General features: G+C 38.5%; 1 protein-coding gene across 1 annotated transcript in view; it reads right to left on the minus strand.

Annotated features, from left to right (window-relative positions):
- Positions 1 to 21983, minus strand: part of PDE1B (phosphodiesterase 1B) — a 1091117-nt gene that overhangs the window by 234337 nt on the left and 834797 nt on the right. Inside the window, exon 9 of the mRNA XM_078688664.1 lies at positions 21047 to 21148. Coding sequence (XP_078544790.1) covers positions 21047 to 21148 — 102 coding nt within the window. The remainder of the gene's footprint in view (positions 1 to 21046; positions 21149 to 21983) is intronic.

Here is a 21983-nt window from a genome sequence, read left to right on the forward strand (position 1 = left end):
AAATATATATGAAACCCGGTTTAAAAAGGCATATGTATAAGAACCTAAGCTATTGCATAAAAGACCCTTACACATTGATATTTCAATACATACATATGTAAACATGTTGAATGTGCAAATTCGCAATTTGTGCAAAATCCGCAATTTAGGGTCATTAAATAAACCTGCTCAAGCTTACATCAGTTCTGAATTTGCCGCTCATAGAAAAGACTTCTTTGGACCTCTCTTGTAATCTGCATAAATGCTGTTATCCACAATTTCCAAAAAACCACTTTACCTACACCAATTTGAACATTTTTCTGAATTTGTTTATATGGAGGCCTATATATACTGATTAAGCGATTAATATATATACATTAAAAAAGTGCTACCGTGCTCTTTGTAAAAACCTACTGAGTACCCCTGAAAAAAAGAGATTTTTTTGAATTTCCATAACATTTTATAACTATATACACACCTAAATCTTTAAAATATACCCTATTTGTGCAAGTTCCAGCGGTTACTTTTTTAGATAAATTACCAAATATCATCAATACTTTTTTTCATATATGCTTTCAACCATTTGATAGAGATCTTGTAACAATCCATGTGTTCAGAATTTCAAAACTCTTATATCAAAACCTGTTATGACCATCTTATCCTTATCCCACAATATCAGTTAAAAATCAATGCTCATCATTGTTTCATTGGATTTATATATATATATTCCTTGGTGGTGCAGTGGCTGGAAATCGAGTCCGTTTTGCTGCTGGTTACTGGTGGAACTCGTGTTCATATATATATATATATATATATTGCGCTCTTCACAATCCCAGGATCCCGGGAAAGAAATGACAGCACTCGGGGGGTATCTTCCTCACACAGTAGATTATTCACTACAAGCACGCCACAGACGCGTTTCACCACTAGGGCTTCGTCAGTGTGTGTGTTTACACATGAAAAAAACGGTTTACTTAATATAGGTCATAAGGTACAAAGGTTACACCTCCTGGTCGACATCGACAGAGGACTGTCAATCTCCCGGAACACGCCATCTTGTAATGGTGAATATATACATGTATATACACATTTATGTACACATAATCAACAACATATAATGCATGTTCTTAACGTTTTCATACCTATAGATAGGTAAATGTACGTGTAAAGGGAGAAAGTTTGTATGTTATTAATAGATCTTAGATACACTGTTTGATATAGCCGTGTATATATACAAGAATACATAAATAAATAAGCATTCTCATAGGTGAAAATCTCAACAAACAATTCCCAATAACATTCTTATGTACTGCTCATACAAAATTGTGTAAATCTTCAGTGGTGTTTAACCCATTCGGACTTTTGCTATCCAGTTCTAAAATCAGGCGGGTCTCTAATCTTCTTAATGCTTTTTCTCTATTTCCGCCCCTTCTCATGGGGGCCACCGCATTGATCACAAAATAAGAGAGGCATTTCAGATCATTGTTGTGCTCACTCTTGAAATGCCTGGCCACTGGATAAGCATTATCGTGGTTTACCGTGGCCCTGAGATGCTGCAAAATTCTGACTTGCACCTGCAGCTTGGTACTACCAACATATCGCAAGCCACAGGTGCACGTCAGAACATATACAGCATACTCTGTCCTACCTCCATAGCTACTCTTAATAGGTACACTCACATCAAAAAGGAGTAGTGTTGTGGGTTGTATGTATGCCGAACTTGCAAGCTCGGCATGATGAGCATTTGTTAAAGCCTGCTTTGGGTTTGAGCCAAGTACTGCCAGTACCAATCTCTGGACTTACTTTGACCAGTTGATTCCTCATAGATCTCGCTTCCCTGTATGTTATAGTAGGTGTTGCAGGCAGTCTGGTTCCCAACACCCCATCTGTGAGCACAATTGGCCAATCCTTTTTGATAATCAATTTGATTTTTCTTTCCTGTTTGCTGTACATGGTAACTAGCCTAGGGCTTGCTACCTCCCTATCACTAGATGTTTCCTTAGGGGATAACAGGGACTCTCTAGTTCTTTCATTGGCCCTATTTAAAGCTCGTGTGAGGGTTGCTTTTGTATAGCCTCTCAGTTCCAGCTTACCTACCATCTCTTTTGAAAAGCTTTCAAATTCTTGTGGTGAGCTACATATTATTTTCAGTCTCAAAAGCTCCCCAAATGGGATGCTCTCTATGAGGTGCCTTGGATGTGCATTGGTGGCATGCAGTATGCTGTTGCCTGCTGTATCTTTCCTGAATAAAGTTGTTACTATACTGTTGTTTTGTATTGAGACTTTCACATCCAAAAATTCTATTCTGGTTTTACTGATATTGGATGTGAAGTTAAGGTTGCTGGTGTTATCATTTAAATTGACGATGAATTCTTGCGCACTGACCTCATCCCCTTCCCATACACAGAAAACATCATCTATAAACCTTAACCAGTGGCGCACTCGGTGTATGTTGGTTATTTTACTGAGGACCTGTTCCTCCCAGCAGCCAACATGCAAGCATGCATAGCTGGGGGAGAAACAGGATCCCATAGCCACGCCCCTTTCTTGTCTCCAGGTCTCCTTACCAAAGAAAAAGAAGTTATTATTCAAACACCAAGCAGTTAGTTCACATAACATCTTATTGTGACCATAGTATTCGCAAGATCTTTTGCTCAAAAAATGGTTCACTGCTTTCAATCCTGCTTCATGATTGATGCTGGTATACAGCGATTCAATGTCTAATGTGATCAGACACCAGCCTTCCTTCCATTCGATAGTATTGAGTTTATTCAGGAAATCTCCCGTGTCCTTTGGGTAGCTTGGGAGATTTTTGACAAACTCTTGAAGAAAATGATCGATATACTGGGAGATATGCTATTTATTGCAGAGATAATTGGTCTACCAGGTGTTTGGGTGACCATTTTGTGCACCTTCGGGATCAGATATAGGACTGGTATTACCGAATTTTCAACATGAAGGTAATTGAACTCTGATGACGAAATTAGTCCCTCCCTTTTGTATCGGTGCAGTAGTTTCTTGACTGTGTCCTTTGATTTCTTGTACTCTCCGCCACTTGATATTTTATAGCATTGATCATTATTTAATTGACTCGTTGCCTCTTTGATGTAATCCTTTTTGTGCCATAGGACAATATTGCCTCCTTTGTCCGATTTATTGATTATTACTTCCGGATTTTCAGACAATTTCTTCATCAAGTTCTCATACTGTGTCAATTTGTAGTTTTTCTTATTGTGACGCTGTTTGTTTACTGTTCGATTTAGTCTTTTTAAATCCTCCACCACGCATTCATGACAGATATCTATTGCATCCTTAGGCATTATCGGTGTAAAGGTACTTTTTGGTTTAAAAGGGCTTTCCCATTAGTCAGTTATAGTTCGGACCTAGTTTCCACAGGAAAAGCATGTTATTACTTGCCTATAACTTTGGTGTCGTTTGACAACTCTTCATTACATTTTCCCAAAAACGTGTCAAAGTAGAATATGTTTGTCATGGAAAGTTTGGGGGTGATCTGTGCAGTGAGGACTGAGAAATAGGGGCGCGACATAGGGCTGTGTTTGTAATGTTAATTTCCATAGGAACGCGTTGTCAAACTTACAGCCCAAACTGCTGTACGAAATTACACCAAATTTTGCAGAAAGGTAGATGATGTTACGCAGATTGTGCATTTGTTATTTGGTGCAAATCAATATTGTAGTTTTTCAGAAATGTAATTTGAAATTTATAGTGATATCTCCGGTCGCAAAGCCTTCGCAAAGGGAATGCACCGCTCTGATTGGCTGCCAACACTTCAACCAGGAAGTGTTGGCAGCCATCTTGGGATTCAGCTTCACAGAGTCTCAAAAAACATAAGTGAAAATAAAGAAAAAGGGAAAGGGTAGGAATACCCTGACCCCCAAACCATGGTGTTAGGGTCCCCCTGGGATCCCTCTACAGCCTAAAAGCATTAAAAAAATAAATGTGAGGTGTAATCACGTTAAACGTAAATTTGCAGCAAAAATGTGAAATAAGAAAGCGAGGCTTCCCGCAATTGCTTTAGACTAACTCCTGGGTGGGACAGGTACCAGGGGCATATGCTAAATATATAGGAAGGGGTGCACGGGCCCCCTCCTTGGGCTTATCAAAGCCCCAGGAGCCACCACCTGCCTGGCGCACATTCAATTATGAATGCGGGCACATACTCGGTGACCACCACCTCCATAGGTCTTATAATTGAAGTACGGGGGTTGCTCGACCACTCCAAAGCCCCGGGGACCTCCACCTTCCCAGGGCAATCAATGTTTCAAAAGCTTGAGCAGACCTCCCACTGCCCCTAGGACCACAAACTCCCTGGGGCAAATACTTAATGAACTGTGGGGGCTCGCGGGGGCGATATGGTTAGTTCAGCTAAATAAAACTGCGGAATTTCTCTGGTTTTGTACAAGTGAAACATGAGCCTAATTATAACATCTCTGTAACCTTCGTTTCTTCCAGTGAATATATATATACACACATATACATACACAGTGCCCATTTCTACTATATCTATAGAGGAAACCTAGTCAAAAGACAGCAGAGCGCTGTGTTGCATTTCTACAGGCAACTCGGAATGTCAGCCTAGGAAGAGGTTTAGAGAAAGGCACATCAGTTATGATCTCTATGAAGGAACATAAATTTACAACATAATAAAGAGCGCCAAGAAACCGTATGGTGTATGCTGCGCTTTATAAATGCCTTTCACATCACATCACATCTGTCCAAAGGGCTTTAAGAAGTGCCAGGCGTTTACTGGAAAGCCTATCATTGTTAGCTCTGGTCCTCACTGGCCAGCATCAGAAAGCAGTTGCCTAGTTTGGACGACACCTAGACAAAAGATGCATACTTCTCTTTAAGAGGCTACAAAATGGTTTTCAACAACAGGAAAGGGTATATTGAAGGGTATTCTGATGCCAAGAGTATTAGTGGGACTTTGTCTAATATTTCTTTGCACACTGTTCCTCAGTTGTAGATACATAATATACAAGTGAAAGGAAAGGTTTGAAAAGAAATGGAATCAGAAGAATTTGGGCTTGAGTGGTATTATGAATGATGACTACATGAACTAATTGCATTTTAGGGGCTTGATAAGAAAAAGACGAGACTCAACTGACTATGAAAGTGCACTCGAAATAGACTTACATGAGAAACATAGATATGTGATGATTAATAAAATCATAAGATGGGGGATTGTGGCAGTTGAAAATATTTACGTAAATGTACCTCATAACAATGTAGAAATGTGCTTTAACGTTAACATAGAAAATGTATGTCAAAATAGTGTTTAGAGAAAATGTGGTTTTATTAAACATGAATAAAGTGAAAACCCTTAATATTTCTGCAGAAAGCTCCCATTTCTATTGTTCTTTCACTATTAGGCCTCATTATTTTCATGATACCTGCTTTTCCTTTTATTAAATAAAATAAATGCCTTTTTGTGAATGCTGATTTAACGTTATAACTTAACTGTAGAACTTGACATCTTTGTGAAATGTGCTGTTTTCTGCAATATGTATTTCTTTGTTCCTCACACCATGATTTCATCATATTGTAGACAGTTTTCTCTGCCACATGTTTGTAGTGAACAAGTATAGTAATGAAAGAAAAGGCTTGCTGTAGATTCAAATTCCATGATCTAACCAGGACATTCTAGATATTAATGTTTCATTTCATAGAGCAGTCCATTGTTACACAATAGGACATTTCCTAGATGTATCTTTTTGTAATACGCTGTGCCAGTATCTAATATATCTATAGAGAAAACCTAGTCAAAAGACAGCAGAGCGCTGTGTTGCATTTCTACAGGCAGCTCGGAATGTCAGCCTAGGAAGAGGTTTAGAGAAAGGCACATCAGTTATGATCTCTATGAAGGAACATAAATTTACAACATAATTAAGTGCTCTGTCCAAAGGGCTTTAATAAGTGCCAGGCGTTTACTGCAAGGCCTTGGATTGTTAGCTCTGGTCCTCACGGGCCAGCATCAGAAAGCAATTACCTAGTTTGGACGACACCTAGACAAAAGATGCATACTTCTCTTTAAGAGGCTACTAAATGGTTTTCAACAACAGGAAAGGGTATATTGGAGGCTACTCTAATGCCAAGAGTAATAGTGGGGCTTTGTCTAATGTTTCTTTTCACCCTGTTCCTGAGTTGTAGATACATATTATGCAAGAGAAAGGAAAGGTTGGAAAAGAAATGGTATCAGAAGAATTTGGGCTTGAGTGGTAATATGAATGATGACTACATGAACTAATTGCAATTTAAGGGCTTGAAAAGAAAAAGACGAGACTCAACTGACTATGAAAGTGCACTCCGAAATAGACTTACATGAGAAACCTAGATATGTGATGATTAATAAAAACATAAGATGGGGGATTGTGGAAGTTGAACATATTTACGTAAATTTACCTCATAACAATGTAGAAATGTGCTTTAACATTAACATAGAAAATGTATGTCAAAATAGTGTTTAGAGAAAATGTGCTTTTATTAAACATGGATAAACTGAAAACCCTTATTATTTCTGCAGAAAGCTCCCATTTCTATTGTTCTTTCACTATTAGGCCTCATTATTTTCATGATTCCTGCATGTCCTTTTATTAAATAAAATAAATGCCTTTTTGTGAATTCTGATTTAACGTTATAACTGAACTGTAGAACTTGACATCTTTGTGAAATGTGCTGTTTTCTGCAAAATGTATTTCATTGTTCCTCACACCATGATTTCATCATATTGTAGACAGTTTTCTCTGCCACATGTTTGTAGTGAACAAGTGTAGTAATGAAAGAAAAGGCTTGCTGTAGATTCAAATTCCATGATCTAACCAGGACATTCCAGAAATTAATGTTTCATTTCATAGAGCAGTCCATTGTTACACAATAGGACACTTCCTAGATGTATCTTTTTGTAATACGCTGTAACCACATTAAAATACCTGCATGTCGACATAGAGGTTTACCATGGGAATCGGGAGAGAAGATGACAGACCATCAGAAGTTCCTTTCCTATTGGTTAGAAATGATTCAAAATTCATAGTTTGCAACATGTTTATTGCTTTTCATATAGTACATGTTCCTAGCTAGAGAGTTAGGACATTCTATGCACCTCTACCCTACCCTGCCATGCCCTTTAGCACTTTATTGTGCTAGCCCAAATTGTTATAAGATATTGCTAACGGTGATTTATTTGCTTTCCTTACCCTTTATGAGGAGGCTTTCTATCTTCATGCTGTTCATATTGCTGTGATGAATTCCTTTACCTGTTTTAACTGTTAATGCTGCAGCTGTTAAGAAACTCGGCTGATTTTCCAGAACTAAGTTTTATGGGGTGTTTGACATTTCATAGTCGGTGGCAAAGATTCATCAACCTTTAGAGGTTTCGAAATTGGAGGGTCACTTAGTAAGTTTAAAGTGAAGCTATTTAGAAAACAATTATGAGATTTCCACGCTCGCACCATATACGAGTTTGGATGTACAGAGTGCTGAGATTGACAAGGATTGCAAAACAAGTGTGGAACATAGGAGCAGAAAGACATGGCAATTTCACTCTTGAATGATAAAGATACTTGAAGAAGTACAAAACTACTGGGAACACTGAACTGAAATCGATTTTATTCTACACATAACCAAAATGAGACAAATAGACAATAAGCCCTCTAAATAGCTGAAGCACAAAATTTCAAGAGGTACCGAAACACTCTAAGACAGGCTCCACTAAATTAGTGGTGAGAGAGGGGATCATGGGGTAGGGAGACTGACACAGTAGAAAACCAGGCCATAAAAAAGCAATGAACAACAGCCTAGAATGTCAAATATGACCACACTACTATAGCTAACACAGGGATTAGGTCTGAAAGTTCAAACCCCTTCATGGAACCCCGTCCCCCACAAGGAAAACCATGACATAGGTCACAATCCCAAAGGTTAAGTGGAAAGGCGTACGATTAGGAAACCTACATATTATCTGTTTATGGAAATGCATCAATCTATGAATCTCCTTACCCACACTTTCTCATGTTGAGTTATGGTTGGGAAGAGCAACACATCACAAACCTCAGTCTTGCTACAAGATTTAAAACAAACCATCTATGAATAGTCAATTGTTCCATTATTAAAAAATGAGCATAAAATTGTAGTATGAAATCTTGACAAAACAAGTTAGTTGGCACTGTCTGATTGGTTCTGGGGAAAGAGCATTGATTATTACATTAAAGTTTTGTAGACTATTTATATAAACAAATTAGTTGTCACTTTGTAGATAGCTGCTACGAAAGACCCTTCATTTAACTAATGTAAACAGTCTCAGAAAATGCTAGCAAATGGTCCTGCGCTCTTAAAAAGCATTGCTAAAGACAGTTAATTTTCTTCTAAAAATGTGAGACTACGGCTGTAGTTACCTATCACACAATTTGCCACCCCAATGCCTTGCAAATCAATAAATTAATTATCATACTTAGGAGCAAGAGAAGACAACACTGTGCAAAGGTTGAATGACAAATTAACAGTTTTTGGTAGGGATCACTCATTCTCTCTATGAGAGTAACATTTTGAACACGTCTTTCACCCTCTAATCATTCCCAACATGTTTCAGCATTGCCCTGTATTCACCAGGAAGTGTCTAGGGACCTTGTATAGTCGAAATGCAACTGCACCAGTACTCTCACAACTTAAACTTGAACTTTATTCGATGACTAAAAAATAATCATAAAAGTTCAGGTAAAATACCATACATGGAATGATAAAACCAAAAGCAAGTACACGCTTAAAATTCTGCAATTCTAAAAGATCCTACAGAATAATCCATAAATTACATCATCTTTGGTCAGTCACATTAGATTACACTAACATAATCCATGTTTTACGATGCCTTACTGTGGACTTTAGAAAATACCCCACAGAATAACAGACAAATGGGCTGGACAACATCTACAAAAAATGAACTGCAGGTTCACATTCATAAGATTCATGAACATTCAATATAGGTAATAAATAATCTTGTGTAAAAGGCTTAAAAAATGTACAAAAAAACAAGGTGCATGAGTGTTTGAGTAGAGGATTCATCGCAATGACATAATGGTGTCAATTAAACATATTGTCCCAAAGGAAAGCATATATTGCTTCTAAAGCTACCCAGGCAAAATCTGGTTAGTAACAATCGTTTCCATAAGTCGTTAACCAGGGTCAGATAAGGCTCTATATCAGCAGTAGTAGTATAATTGAATAGTGCTTTAAAGTATTTTTTTTCTTTTTTTAGGCCTCTCAGTTTGTGCTGGTTAATGTCATACACATCTCTTTCACTCTTTGGTTTTCCCCTTTAATGATCTGTTGGGGAGACGTAAACACGTCAGGTCTGCCAAGGGCATAAGCCATTCACTGAATGTGTCTCAGCCAAAGAATCTTGTGGCCTAGATCACATCCAAGACAATCTGTTAGTATCTCTCGCTTGAGGATGTCACATGAATTTCCCCATATAGATAACCATGGTAGCACTGGTGCTAGTTTTCCAATGTCTTCTACCTAACTGAGGCCTAGCTAACCATGGAGAAAATAGTGAGGGTTACAAGGGGGAAGGGCTTATAAGCGCCTACTGAAATTATTCTCTTCTGGTTGTAGTTGTTTTTGTATCACAATAGTCCCATATATTGACCCCATACATCCATATCTGCAGGCATTTAAACTTGCATTTTTTAGAATTGCAAAATCAGTTTATTTTCAACTGGTTTTGCAAACTTAAACGGAACTCCAACTGATTAGTTAAACCTCAGATTCCTATTAAATCAAACACGGAGACCATGCTCTAGATTAGTCAAGTGACACCTAAATATGGGAAGTGATTTACCTTCTCTATGTGTTTCCCCTTTATAGAAATTGGTATTAATTTACAGGATTTTGTGCCGCAGGCCATGCAATGAGTTTTAGAGATGTTGGTCTCAAGATTCAGGTTACCCATACATTTAAAAAGTTGTCAGTCAATTATTCTCACAATATTTTAGTAAGAATGATAGCAGAAAGTCAATAAAACTCTTGATAATAATATAAAGAGTGTCCTAAATTAAAGTAAATGAATTTGTGTTGCACCCTATGAAGATAGCCCACTAAGATCAACATAACTTCATTTGTTCAAGACATTATGCTATTGGAGGTTCCTGTTTTCTTACCTAATAATACATTCCACTCAGATTTCCCAAATTTCACCACACTATTTAAGGTCCTGGGGTTCACATCTGTCCTTTTACTTTTTTCTCCGAAAATACTCGGTATTTTTATGATTCCTAATTATTCATACCAGCACACATCGTCTTGTCAGGAGTCTTGAATGTGAATTTAGTTACATTCAATGGCCACAAAAATTGATATCATACTATTGGTTTGCACTGAAAAAGTAGATGGTAGAATGCTGCCCTGTTTTAGGATGGAGGTAGAACAATGAGTATAATCAGCCATGTTGCTTGCAAGGCGAAAACCATAGAGGAGGCCCAATATTTATGTATGATTAGGAAAAATCATCCATTGGCTAGTCCTCTCTGGGATTTTAAACATGCAAAAAGCCCCTTATTGTAGACTCAAATACCTTACTGTGCGTGAACTCAAAACAAAATGTTATGGCTGGTATTATTGGGCAAAGCCAATATTGGGTTACACTATGACCTTGACTTAGCTGATAGGGTTGTGTCCCTGAGGCTAACATGTCTACAATTGCGGACATGTTAGTCTGTATTTGCAGATACTGGCACCTTGATATCCACTTCTAAAATACACAATACAGGCAAACGCCCCTTCAAGGCGCATGCATATCACCATGTATATTTGACCTCAGTTTGTGTGAGCTTGTGCCATATCTAAATTGTAGGTACATAACTCACAAACGTTGGCAATAGGGATAATATGCCCATCATCATTGCCACACAAACATGCATATTTCAACAAGGCCAATTATCAATAACATGTTATTATTAACAAACATATTTTGTTTACGTTAAACCCTAATTCATTAATTATTTTCTCTGTGCAACAATGGTGAATGTTAATCGCACACCTAATTTTAAAATTGGGCTCATTTCAGTGGGTTTCTAGGTTAAAATGTAGCTATTACATCAAAAGCCATAACGTGCAATACCTTCACCCACCATTTAGGATCTCATCTGTAATCCAGTCCCTCATAATAAAAAGCCTGACTAAAAACTATTATGATTAGAGATAGGTTCTTCATGATCGATAATTAGACATAGGTGTGTGAATTGCATTTGTTATATGGATTGAGTAATTCAGCAACCTATTTTATCTAATTTCGACTGCTTCCTAAAAGATTGTTAATTTGGAAATGGTGCTAATCATATGCATCATGCCCTCAACATCATTTTAGATCCTGTTTCGCTTATCATATCACTTTGGGTTCAGAGGCTTCGGTATGCTAATACTTGAGTTTAGTTACCATGATGGTGCCAATCGAATATTCAATTGTTGAAGTTTATTTATGAAACAGCTGGTAATACTTAGATACTTGTCCGAAGATGGGTACAGCTGCCACTCCAGGTGCTCAGCAAAGTGCGCTATTTTAAATGATGATACTTCCTAAACACCCTCCAAAATTCCATGATAATGATCCCGGGCCATTGGTTTAGAGACCTCACATCTACTATTTGCTCCCATGGGCACGCCGCCATCCCTGTATCACCCTAAACAAATGTCGGCAATCAGTATACATTGAAGGGATGGGAATAGCTGACCTACAATAATACCACAGAGCTACGTGCACCCTAATCATCAATGACTAGCTAAATAGAGGGTGAGGTGACGTGGCATATCAAGCAGAACTATTCCTTCTAGGAATAGGTAATGTGATGGGATGCTATCTGGTGACCCTATTCCTAGGAGTCTTCCAGAGGGCACCAGGGTGGTTTGCATAAACTGGCGTCTGGCACTACGATCCATTAAATGGACGGCAAGCTGACGTAGCAAACTTATTTATGGCAGGGGAGATGGCTTCTCTGCACTTCACAGTTAGAAGGTTTCTCCAAGTGGGACAAAGTAGGTTTTACAAATCGATCAAGGTGACGTGTGGCAAGGGGACCAAATACGATCATTCCAAGACCTAGAAACTTTCTTCAATCTGTCACAGACTAAGGGCCTGATTTGGATCTCGGAAGAGGGGTTACTCTGTGGCAACAGTGACGGATACTCCAGCTGCCGAAATATAAATCCCATAGGATAGTATGGGACTTATATTTCGGCGTATGGGATATCTGTCACTATTGTAACGGAGTAACCCTTCCCCTGAAACCTAAATCAGGTCCGAAATTCCATACACATCTGCACCTCAGACATGCTCTCAACAGTCGTAAAATGTATCCCACAGTCATGCCCGAATATAACCCACTTGAAGCCTAGCTAATAATGGGTCAATTGAGAAAGGGAGGTATATCCCAGACATATCATACCCTAGTAATTACCTCTCCCAATAGATTGACAAACCTCAGGCAGAAATGGCAGTATTTTGTGGGACCTCTTGAGGACTCTGAGGGGCAAGAAGTCCAGATGCCTCCCTGGAAAATTTCCAAATCTGTGTAAAGTAAAAATTCCCTTGGAATCAATGTCACTGGCAGTCACCCTTAATATCAACCATTCAATGTCTCATCCACACCGGTGCCAGAATAAGAGACCCCCACAGTTATCAGTATAAACACACTGCAATTAAAACTTACAATTTCTAAGAAAATATACAAATGTATTTTTTAATCAAACAATGTTAAAAACATGACAATGAAAATCACATTCATAATCCCAAAGTATTCGTAAATTTATAAAAACACATTACAGAAAAAGAGACATAATTAGGTGAATCATGTCGAATATTTCCCAAATTATTAATTCGTTAGGATCTATTAACAGAATCAGGTTAATATCAAAGATACTCAGCACAATAATCCCTCGAATGTAATTAAAAACACTGGTGTTGACGCGTTTCGGTGTGCTGCCTGATAGGCACCACCTTTCTCAAGACAAGGATAGTAGGTTGTCTCTTTTTTTCTCCTCACAACATAAAAAAATTCAGCATGATCTAAATAAGAAATATTAAAAATACAAATACATATCAGTCCATTGTCCTCACAAAACATCATTAAAACATTATTGTAGAGTTAACAGTGAATTCAACTGGTATCATCTATTGCTATGCTTATTAGGCATATTTCTCCTAATATAACCCCATGGTAAACCCACTGGATCCAATTATCTGAGCATAAACGTCCCTTCAGATGTATGCTCACTGATGAGGCCTATGTTTCCCTTATCATAGCAATCGCGGTGAACCCACATATCTTCTTTCGGGCTCAGATGTGAGTAACGTCTGGTCCCGGGGCGCAATAGAATCAACCACCATGCCAGGTTGAGGTTTAAATAGTTTCAGCAACTACACTAATCACCTACACTAATCGGATCTTGCTTCGCTCCCGTTTACTGAAGTCACGTAGATGTTACATCAACAAGCGGCCCACCAGCAGAGCTTTCTGCTGATTGAGGTATGAAAGTAGATTCAAGAACATGAAAGATATGTATGTTGTGAGGTGCCAAATTGGATGATTAATAGCATGGTTATGAATATAAACATGGCAGGTTGTTGTTGTTTTTTTTAAAGAATTGGATCCAGTGGGTTTACCCTGGGGTTATATTAAGACAAATATGCCTAATAAGAATAGCAATAGATGATACCAGTTGAATTTGCTGTTAACTCTACTATAATGTTTTAATAATGTTTTGTGAGGACAATGCACTATGTATTTGTATTTTTAATATTTCTTATTTAGATCATTCTGAATTTTTTAATGTTGTGAGGAGAAAAAAAGAGACAACCAACTATCCTTGTCTTGAGAAAGGTGGTGCATATCAGGCAGCACACCGAAACGCGTTGACTCCAGTGTTTTTAATTAAATTCGAGGGAGTATTGTGCTGAGTATCTTTCATATTAGCCTGATTCTGTTAATAGATCCTAACGAATTAATAATTTGGGATGTATTCGACATGATTCATCTAATTATGTCTCTTTTTCTGTAATATGTTTTTATGAATTTACTAATATTTTGGGATTATGAATGTGATTTTCATTGTCATGTTTTTAACACTGTTTGATTAAAAAATAAATGTGTATATTTTCTTAGAAATTGAAAGTTTTAATTGCAGTGGGTTTATACTGATAACTGTGGGGATCTCTTATACTGGCAGCGGTGTGGATGAAACATTGAATGGATGATATTAAGGGAGACTGCCAGTGACATTGATTCCAAGGGAATTTTTACTTTACACTGTTTGTGTTGGCAACCTGTCCCTTGGATATTGGGCCTCTCCCTATATTATTTTGAAATTGCCAAATCTTTCTGTCTTAGATTGGTCTAGCTGCATTATCTACACATGTCCGACCTCAATACTCGTCGCCTCTGGCATGGAAGTAAAATTCCTCAGCCACCTTGCTTCCGCTGCGATTTTTAGATGTTCATTTCTTTAATATGGTTTGGCAGTGTCCTAAAATCGCCAAATATTGGTGGGAAATTGGTGGGAAATTTAGGAGGTTCTGACCTGGATTGCCTAAAGTGGCTCTCTTAGGTCCATAATATCAATTTGGAGGCACACGAGTGGAACACGACATGGCGGGAAACTCTAGAGTGGTGGCAAAAAATGAGTATAGCATGGACATAGAGATCCATACCCCGCCCCCACTCTGGCAGAATGACGTGCGGGTTTGGACTGGTGTGCATAGCATGAAGAACCAATTCTGTTCCTATAAACACATCAAGATATGAAGCAAATGGTATGACTAGTATGGGCTGGTATATGTGTACCTGATTGTAAGATTAAAAGATGTAGTTCAGAGCCATATTGGTATGACATTGTGCAAGTGCTGGAACTAAATGTTTGGTTTGCTTATTATTTTGGTTTTCTTCTTTCCTTATTAAAATCAATAAAGTTGATTTATCAAAAAAATACTTGGATGTTTGTCTCCGCTTTAAATAATTGGGAATACATAGATATTTATTATATGTTGCATATGTGATGGTTAATAAACTTTATCTGTTAAGAATGTATTAAACAATTTTAAACCTATTATTTCTTCATGGTCTTGAGCCTGACTTTTTCTACTCTTTACCATTAGAGTATTATTTGTAATCAAGTAATCTTGCTAATTGTTAATTCCAAATGAACTGGTTCAGGGACAAAGTGCCCCAATCACTGCATGAGAAATATAATCCTCAGCAGTCATGTTGTTTTATTTGACTGATCCATTTAAGTCTTCATACTGCCACACAGTCACTATCTTCTTGCATTTATTTCAGCCTCCATTCACAATCAATCTTGTATAGTATATCATTTCTTTATCACTCTAACTGTCTGTCCAATTATTTCACATTGAACCAATATTAAGTATAGGCATGTTGGCTACTCCTGGGCAACAACCAGTCTCTAGGCAAAATATTGTATACATAACCTTCATTCATAGGCATTAGTGTTAGCCTACAATAGTCCATTCTCGTGAAGATCCATCCACTAAAATAAAAACGTTCACAGAGTAAAACTAACAAGAGTCCTGTTACAGAGACATTTGGATTACTAAAATGTGGATATATGGTGATGCAACAAAATTCTTGGCTACTTGTCAAATCTGGCCCGCACTGGACTTCTGCTAGGAACCTTGGCTTACCGAGCAAGCACCTTATCCAGTGGGGAGCCTGCAAATTAAGAAAACATGCCAAGTCTCAAGGTGTTTGGAGCCCAAACATTTAAAATGTATTGAACTCCACCCTAAGCGAAAAGCCTCATCACCTCCTCTTCATCATGAAAAAACAATAAGCAGTGATAATTTTGATTTCACATAAAATAATAATGAAGCATAATTAAGATCGCAAATGTGTACCTGTGCTGTTATTAAAATGGGCAGGGGTTGCAATGGTAATAAGGGTAACAGTTGGGGTCAGTATTCATTTTAGACTTGTACCTTTATCACTGCCAGTACATTGTATACTGGATTTTCAACCATGAAGGGTTTGTGATTATTGTTTTCTTGTTATTATATTACTTAATTATTGTGTTATTTCACACAGAACCCTGTTTTAAGCTTTATTTTTCATCTTAGACCGCAGCCTTATTTAAGACATTGATTTTGACTTCTATTGGAGTGCAATAAAATAAACTGCATTCGGCGTCAATATCATTAGGACGTAGATGTCCGCCTCAGCACTGACGGCTTTATGATATATTGGCATCAGCTTAGCCAAAAGCACTGTGTAAGACAATGTTTCTTAACATGGAGTACTATAAGATATTGGCTTCATTTTCGACGCAGACTAAACATTTGCTTATACACAGAGAACTGTGGAAGACATAGACGATCAACTTGACTTGGAGCACTATATCAGACATTGACTTACACCTCTACATGGAATAATATGTAAGACATGAAAATTTGTAAGTGGAGTTATAAATAAGAATTAGCAGAAGTGTGCAACCTTCCACCTTAACATAGTGATCCAATTAAATCCCCTTTTGGAGTGCTTGGGACATGTTTAAATTCAGGGCAACTTTTTGGTGCTGTTCTAACCCAAAAGTATCTAAAATGACTTAACTCAAGCATTGCATAGGGCGAGGAAGACATTGAGTCCAATCATGAAACATAAAGCATGATGCAAGACATTGGCTTCCAATAAGGGAACAGAAGAGGTGAGGCACAATTTTTGGAACCACTACCTCATCACAGTGAATAGTACTGTAACAAGCCATCATGTCATCTGGTATTTAGGGTGACACAAAACAGAAAAAGGCTTCCAAAATCCTTTGTAATGAACGTACGCCACAGTTGTTCTACATGTTATGGCTACCCTGGTTTCTCATACTGGAGAATTGTTGCTTCAGGTAAGCAAAATGCCTTCCCCTGCTTTAAGCAGAAATCTAAGTGCGTGATTTTACTGTGACAGGTAGTAATTTACCTGTCAGAGCGTCTGAATGCAAAGAGATGAGCACTTAACTCACCTTAAAAAAAATGTAAGTGGAATAAACACTAATTCCTGTTCCATGTTTGACAGGATCAAAAAAAACTTTTAAAAACCTGCTACTTTCATAAGATGTTTACATTAATTTGGCTGCAATTATGTACCCAACCATTTTGTTCTTGCTAAAAATGTTTTATGTTGCACTGAAGCTTTTTGGGCAGTGAGCCAACAAAGCATGAACATTTTCACAGGATGTACTGTACAATCTATGCAAGAACACACACCATATGAATTTTGCACACTACGGCTTTTAGTTTGGGTACTCATTGGAGAGTTTTGCATTGGCTTTTTAATGTGTATTCTTTGTTTTCCCTGTCAATAAACCTAACAATAAAACTATGTTTTACCTCTAGAACTGACTACCACATTTGTACATTTCACTGCATTGTGAAGATGCTACTTATATCCTAGGGAATTGCACTCAAGTTATCAATCTTGGAAGGATAAAAAGATGAAAGGTTGGTCAGCTCTTAAGGATTTCAAACTGCATTTTTAAGGCCACAATCAGATCTCAAAAACAGTAGCTTACACCGGATTACCAGTTTATCTTGGCTTTCTGTTCTAATTTTGTACAATACTTGTAGTGTCCTTCCCAGCCAACCAGTCTGCTCTTTGTGGCAAGTTTCCTCAGGAAGTGCTACTACAACTCTTAATTATGATTAAATCTTAATTATAGGGAAAGTAAACTGTCTTAATAGTGCTAACGCATGCCTTTAAATCCACAGTGAAGCTACAGTGGAAGCTCTATGTCGCGATTTACATTCTGACTATATTATCACAGCTTTCTCTAGAAGAAAATTGTCCCTCGCTAACAAACCTGCCCTAAAGCTGTGATTCAACTCAAATCACTTATTTTGTCCTACATTTCACCTGATAAGGCAATCACATGATGCGATTTTCCCGCACCTGCAATTATTGATGCCATTGATACGTCAGGCACCTGTAATTCTGAGATGCAGAAATGTCATAGTATTTTTAAGTCACACTTATTTACTTTTTTATGGTAGAAAACCTCCCTACTGCAGGCTGTGAGGGGTTTGAGGTGTTCTGGTCGGTGTGCAAAATGAGGCAATATATGGAGTAAAATATTTTTGCTTCCTAGAGCAGTATATTTATTTTTTGTCATGTAATCAGGAACTTCGTAATACATGTGATAGACAGCTGGGTACTGTGCAACAACGGTGGGCACATGTCATTATTCAGCTTTATTACTCAGGGAGGAACCTGTTTGTTTCCCTGAAAACGCTTCCTCTAATATTGTGGAGTGGCACCTAACTTTAAAGCATAATCAACTATATATTTTAGACCTACATGAGTGTGAGCCATTTGTCAGGTTTTGACTCGTGGTAAATGTTTGTCCGATTCAAGTATTTACACAAAATAGAGGGGCATATTACCAACGTTAAGCGATATTTATCGCTAACGATGCTTAGCAACGAATTTTTTAACGCTAAGCATCGTCAGAAATTATCGCAGATAAACCTTGCTATTATCAAGGTTTATCGCAAATGCGATAAAAAAAACGGCCGCAATGCATGAATATCGCTGAAAAGTCTGCGATATTCATGCATTACCGAGCTAATGCTCTTAGCCATGTTATCCACCTCCCATTGGATAACATGGCTAAGAACTGCTCAGGGCAGGGGTTAGTTTTTGGAGATATTCGCGCTTAGCGCGAATATCTCCAAAAGTTGGTAATAGGAGATAGCGATGTTAGCGACTGTTTCCAGTCGCTAACATCTTGGCACGCCCACTTTGCATGTCATTAGTGATAAATATCACTGACATGCAAAGTGGGGCCCAAGATGGTCGCTATCTCCTACTAGCTGTCGCTAACTGGTGTTAGCGACAGCTAGGTAATAGGGAGATAATTTTATCTCTGCTTTCTTGGCTTTTAAAGCCAAAAAAGCGGAGATAAACCCCCTTGATAATATGCCCCAGAGTTTTTCCCATTGTAAAGTTAAAGACTCTCACTGTCCGAATTCAAAACCAACACACAGTATGCATTCAATACCTCTTAGACTGCCCTTAACACATGAACCAACGAACCTAGGAAACCCATGCCAGGGCTTTCACTGGGCGTCCAACAGCATGGTCTAGCAAACAATAACAATAGACATGATTGATCCAGTCTCGCTTACAAATGTCACACTGAAACAGCCAACTCCTAGACATAACCCACTCACTACCATGAGTACAAATGGCTCCGAAGCCATATAGTAGTCAACATGCGGCCAAATTAGCAGCATTACTGTACACCACACTACCACTCACCATAGAGGCATACAGCTTCTATGTGCAAAAAAATAATACACCCTCGTGCGTACATCACATCAAAAGAAACAGTCATGGTGGGTGATGCTGTAAGAAAGCACTATATTTTAGCCAGGCAACGGACAAATGCCACCACTCCCAATCGACCAAAAACGATAAAGTCCTTCTTCACACGCACATATGCACATAAAACATCACAATGATTTTCTTAGATAAAACAAAAGTTACTTTCACACTAACTCACAGAAACATTTCAAATCTAAACACTCTACAAAATTTTTACTAACCACAGACAACCAACATCAACAAAACAACAGATACTATTAAAAAATAATAATAGTTCAGCAATTTTAAAATAAGAATTAGCTACTGTGTTGACGAGATGATACAGAAAAGACTGGCTGATTTGCTTCAATGTTCTCTCCAAATTGATAATGAAATTATTTTACCGCAAATAAATTATCTCGCTCTCCTCTTTTTCCTTTCTAGAACAGTGGACACCTGCTCACTCTAGCTAAGGTATGCTTAATGTAAATTTTGGGGCCTATTACCATGGAGGTAGGAAAGCCTCCGACTGGAGGCTTTGTGACCCCCAATCGTCGGTTTCAATTCCGACCAGCTGATTATGTATCAGCTGGTCAGCATTGAAACCGTCCAGCCTTTCCAACTGGCTTCCGACGGACTGAAGGTGCCCATTGGCCAGTCGGAACCAGCTGGCAATCCCAAAGGGCGTGCCTTTCCGCCCTTGGGATTACGATGCACGGTTTCTGGCATGGTTTCCATCCCGGCCTGTCTGACATGGAAACCATGTTGGAAAGCATGTTTTGTGGCCGCCAGCAGGGCCCTTTGTGTGTACAGCCTCCGGTTGGAGGCCGAGGAGGCACCTATAATGCCCCCCTGTTGATCCCCGCACCCCGTGGCAGGCAACTTGAGTTGTCTGCCACGATGTGCAGGGATGAACAACACCTCCTATTTCCCTATGGGAGCATGTATTACAGTCAGTTTACGGCCGTAATGAATGCTCCCATAGAGAAATGTTGCATCCTAATGAGGCCGGCAGGACCCCATAATGTTTTAATGTGGCTAGAACTTTGTATCGGACCTTGAAATCATCCCATTGTTAAGTGGCTCTAATTTAAGTAGCTACGCGTATCAAGACACCAACAAGTTGCCAAGGCACACAATGTGCTCAGTTTTAGAAGCCACAGTTCACGCATTAACCAGGAAACCACAAGTCCTTTTATTATGTCACTTTCAATAAATAACAGTGCAACCCAATCATGACAACTGCCAAAATCAAAGTCAGCACCAAATTAATAGGTCAATAAGCCCACCTGCATATACCAAGCATATACCAAGCCTTAGCTACAGAAATACAAGGACAATTACTCCAGCAAAGCTCAACTATAAGAAATAGAAGCATACCAACATAAATAAACCCTCTGTCACAAACTGAAAAAAGTCTAGAATGCATACGGCATCCAGTTGAAGTTCAAAACAAAACAGGGACATTAACATTTAGGACTGAACAACACGGTAAGGTTTCGTATTTGTAAACATAATCAGTCTACAGCTCAGCAGCTGTACAGAGAGTGTGCAAAATGCAAGGGCCATCCTGTTGTTTGGCCAATGAGTATCCCAGGAACACAGTTTTATTTTTGGCCTGTTACTTTCAACATGGCGTCTGCGCACACATGACTCATATTTTCTCACACCATCTCTGATACCCCAAGGCAGGCACTCACGTCTCAAGTTGCTGAAGAGATGTCTTCATGGACTTGACCTGCTGGAAGTGACAGGACATATCGGTGGCTAGAACCATCTCGATTACCAGGGACCGCAGCTCCCTGTCAAGGGAATGAAAACAGACAGAGAAAGGATTAGTAATAGAGCACACAATATCATCAGAAATCTGCGAAGAGTGTCAAATATGTTATTGTCTGTTCAAGAAAGGGGTACAATCAGTTTATAAAGGAGCCGCCATGGAAACCGCATGTGCTGCCGCGATCCCATCTTATGCCATCTTACGCCATTTCAGTGAAGTGGTGGGGTTTGTGTTGTGAATCATCCTTCAGAGACAGAGATGGAAACAGATGACCTCCATTTTTAACAGGAAATATACATTAGGCTATTTTTGGTCGTTGCCCCCCTGGGCAAGTTTCGAATCTTCTTTAGAAATTAGAGGTGTAATGACCTGTAAAAATCTACTGAGCCATAAAATTATCCTATTATGAATGATGTGTAACGTAAAGAAACATGAGCTGACCCTATCATTTCAGTGTGTCACATAAATATGGCTCTTAAAATTCTCTAAGACTTGGGTCAGAATGTTAAAAGAGGAGTTAAAAGATAGAGATGTATAGTGACTGCAAGCATGGTGAGTGAGAGACCGAAGGAAAGCGCAAAAGAAATACCAACCAAAGGGAGGGTAATGAATGAGGTATAATAAACAAGAAAAAAGAAAGAAAGTAAAAAGGAAATAAGAAAAATAAGGATGAGATGCTTGTGAGATAGAGTAGGGGCCATCACATGAAGCGTAATAGGGTAAGAAGGAAGAAAGAAAGAGGGTGGCAACTGTGAGAAGGCAGGAAAGGAGGCGCACACAAATAGGCGATGCTGAGAAGGTAGTAGGGGCAGGAAGCAGTAGATGAAGAAACATTTGAAGTAGAAGAGGCAGTAGAT

This window comes from Lissotriton helveticus, chromosome 1_1 (genome assembly GCF_964261635.1).
Source record: "Lissotriton helveticus chromosome 1_1, aLisHel1.1, whole genome shotgun sequence".
Classification (NCBI taxonomy): domain Eukaryota; kingdom Metazoa; phylum Chordata; class Amphibia; order Caudata; family Salamandridae; genus Lissotriton; species Lissotriton helveticus.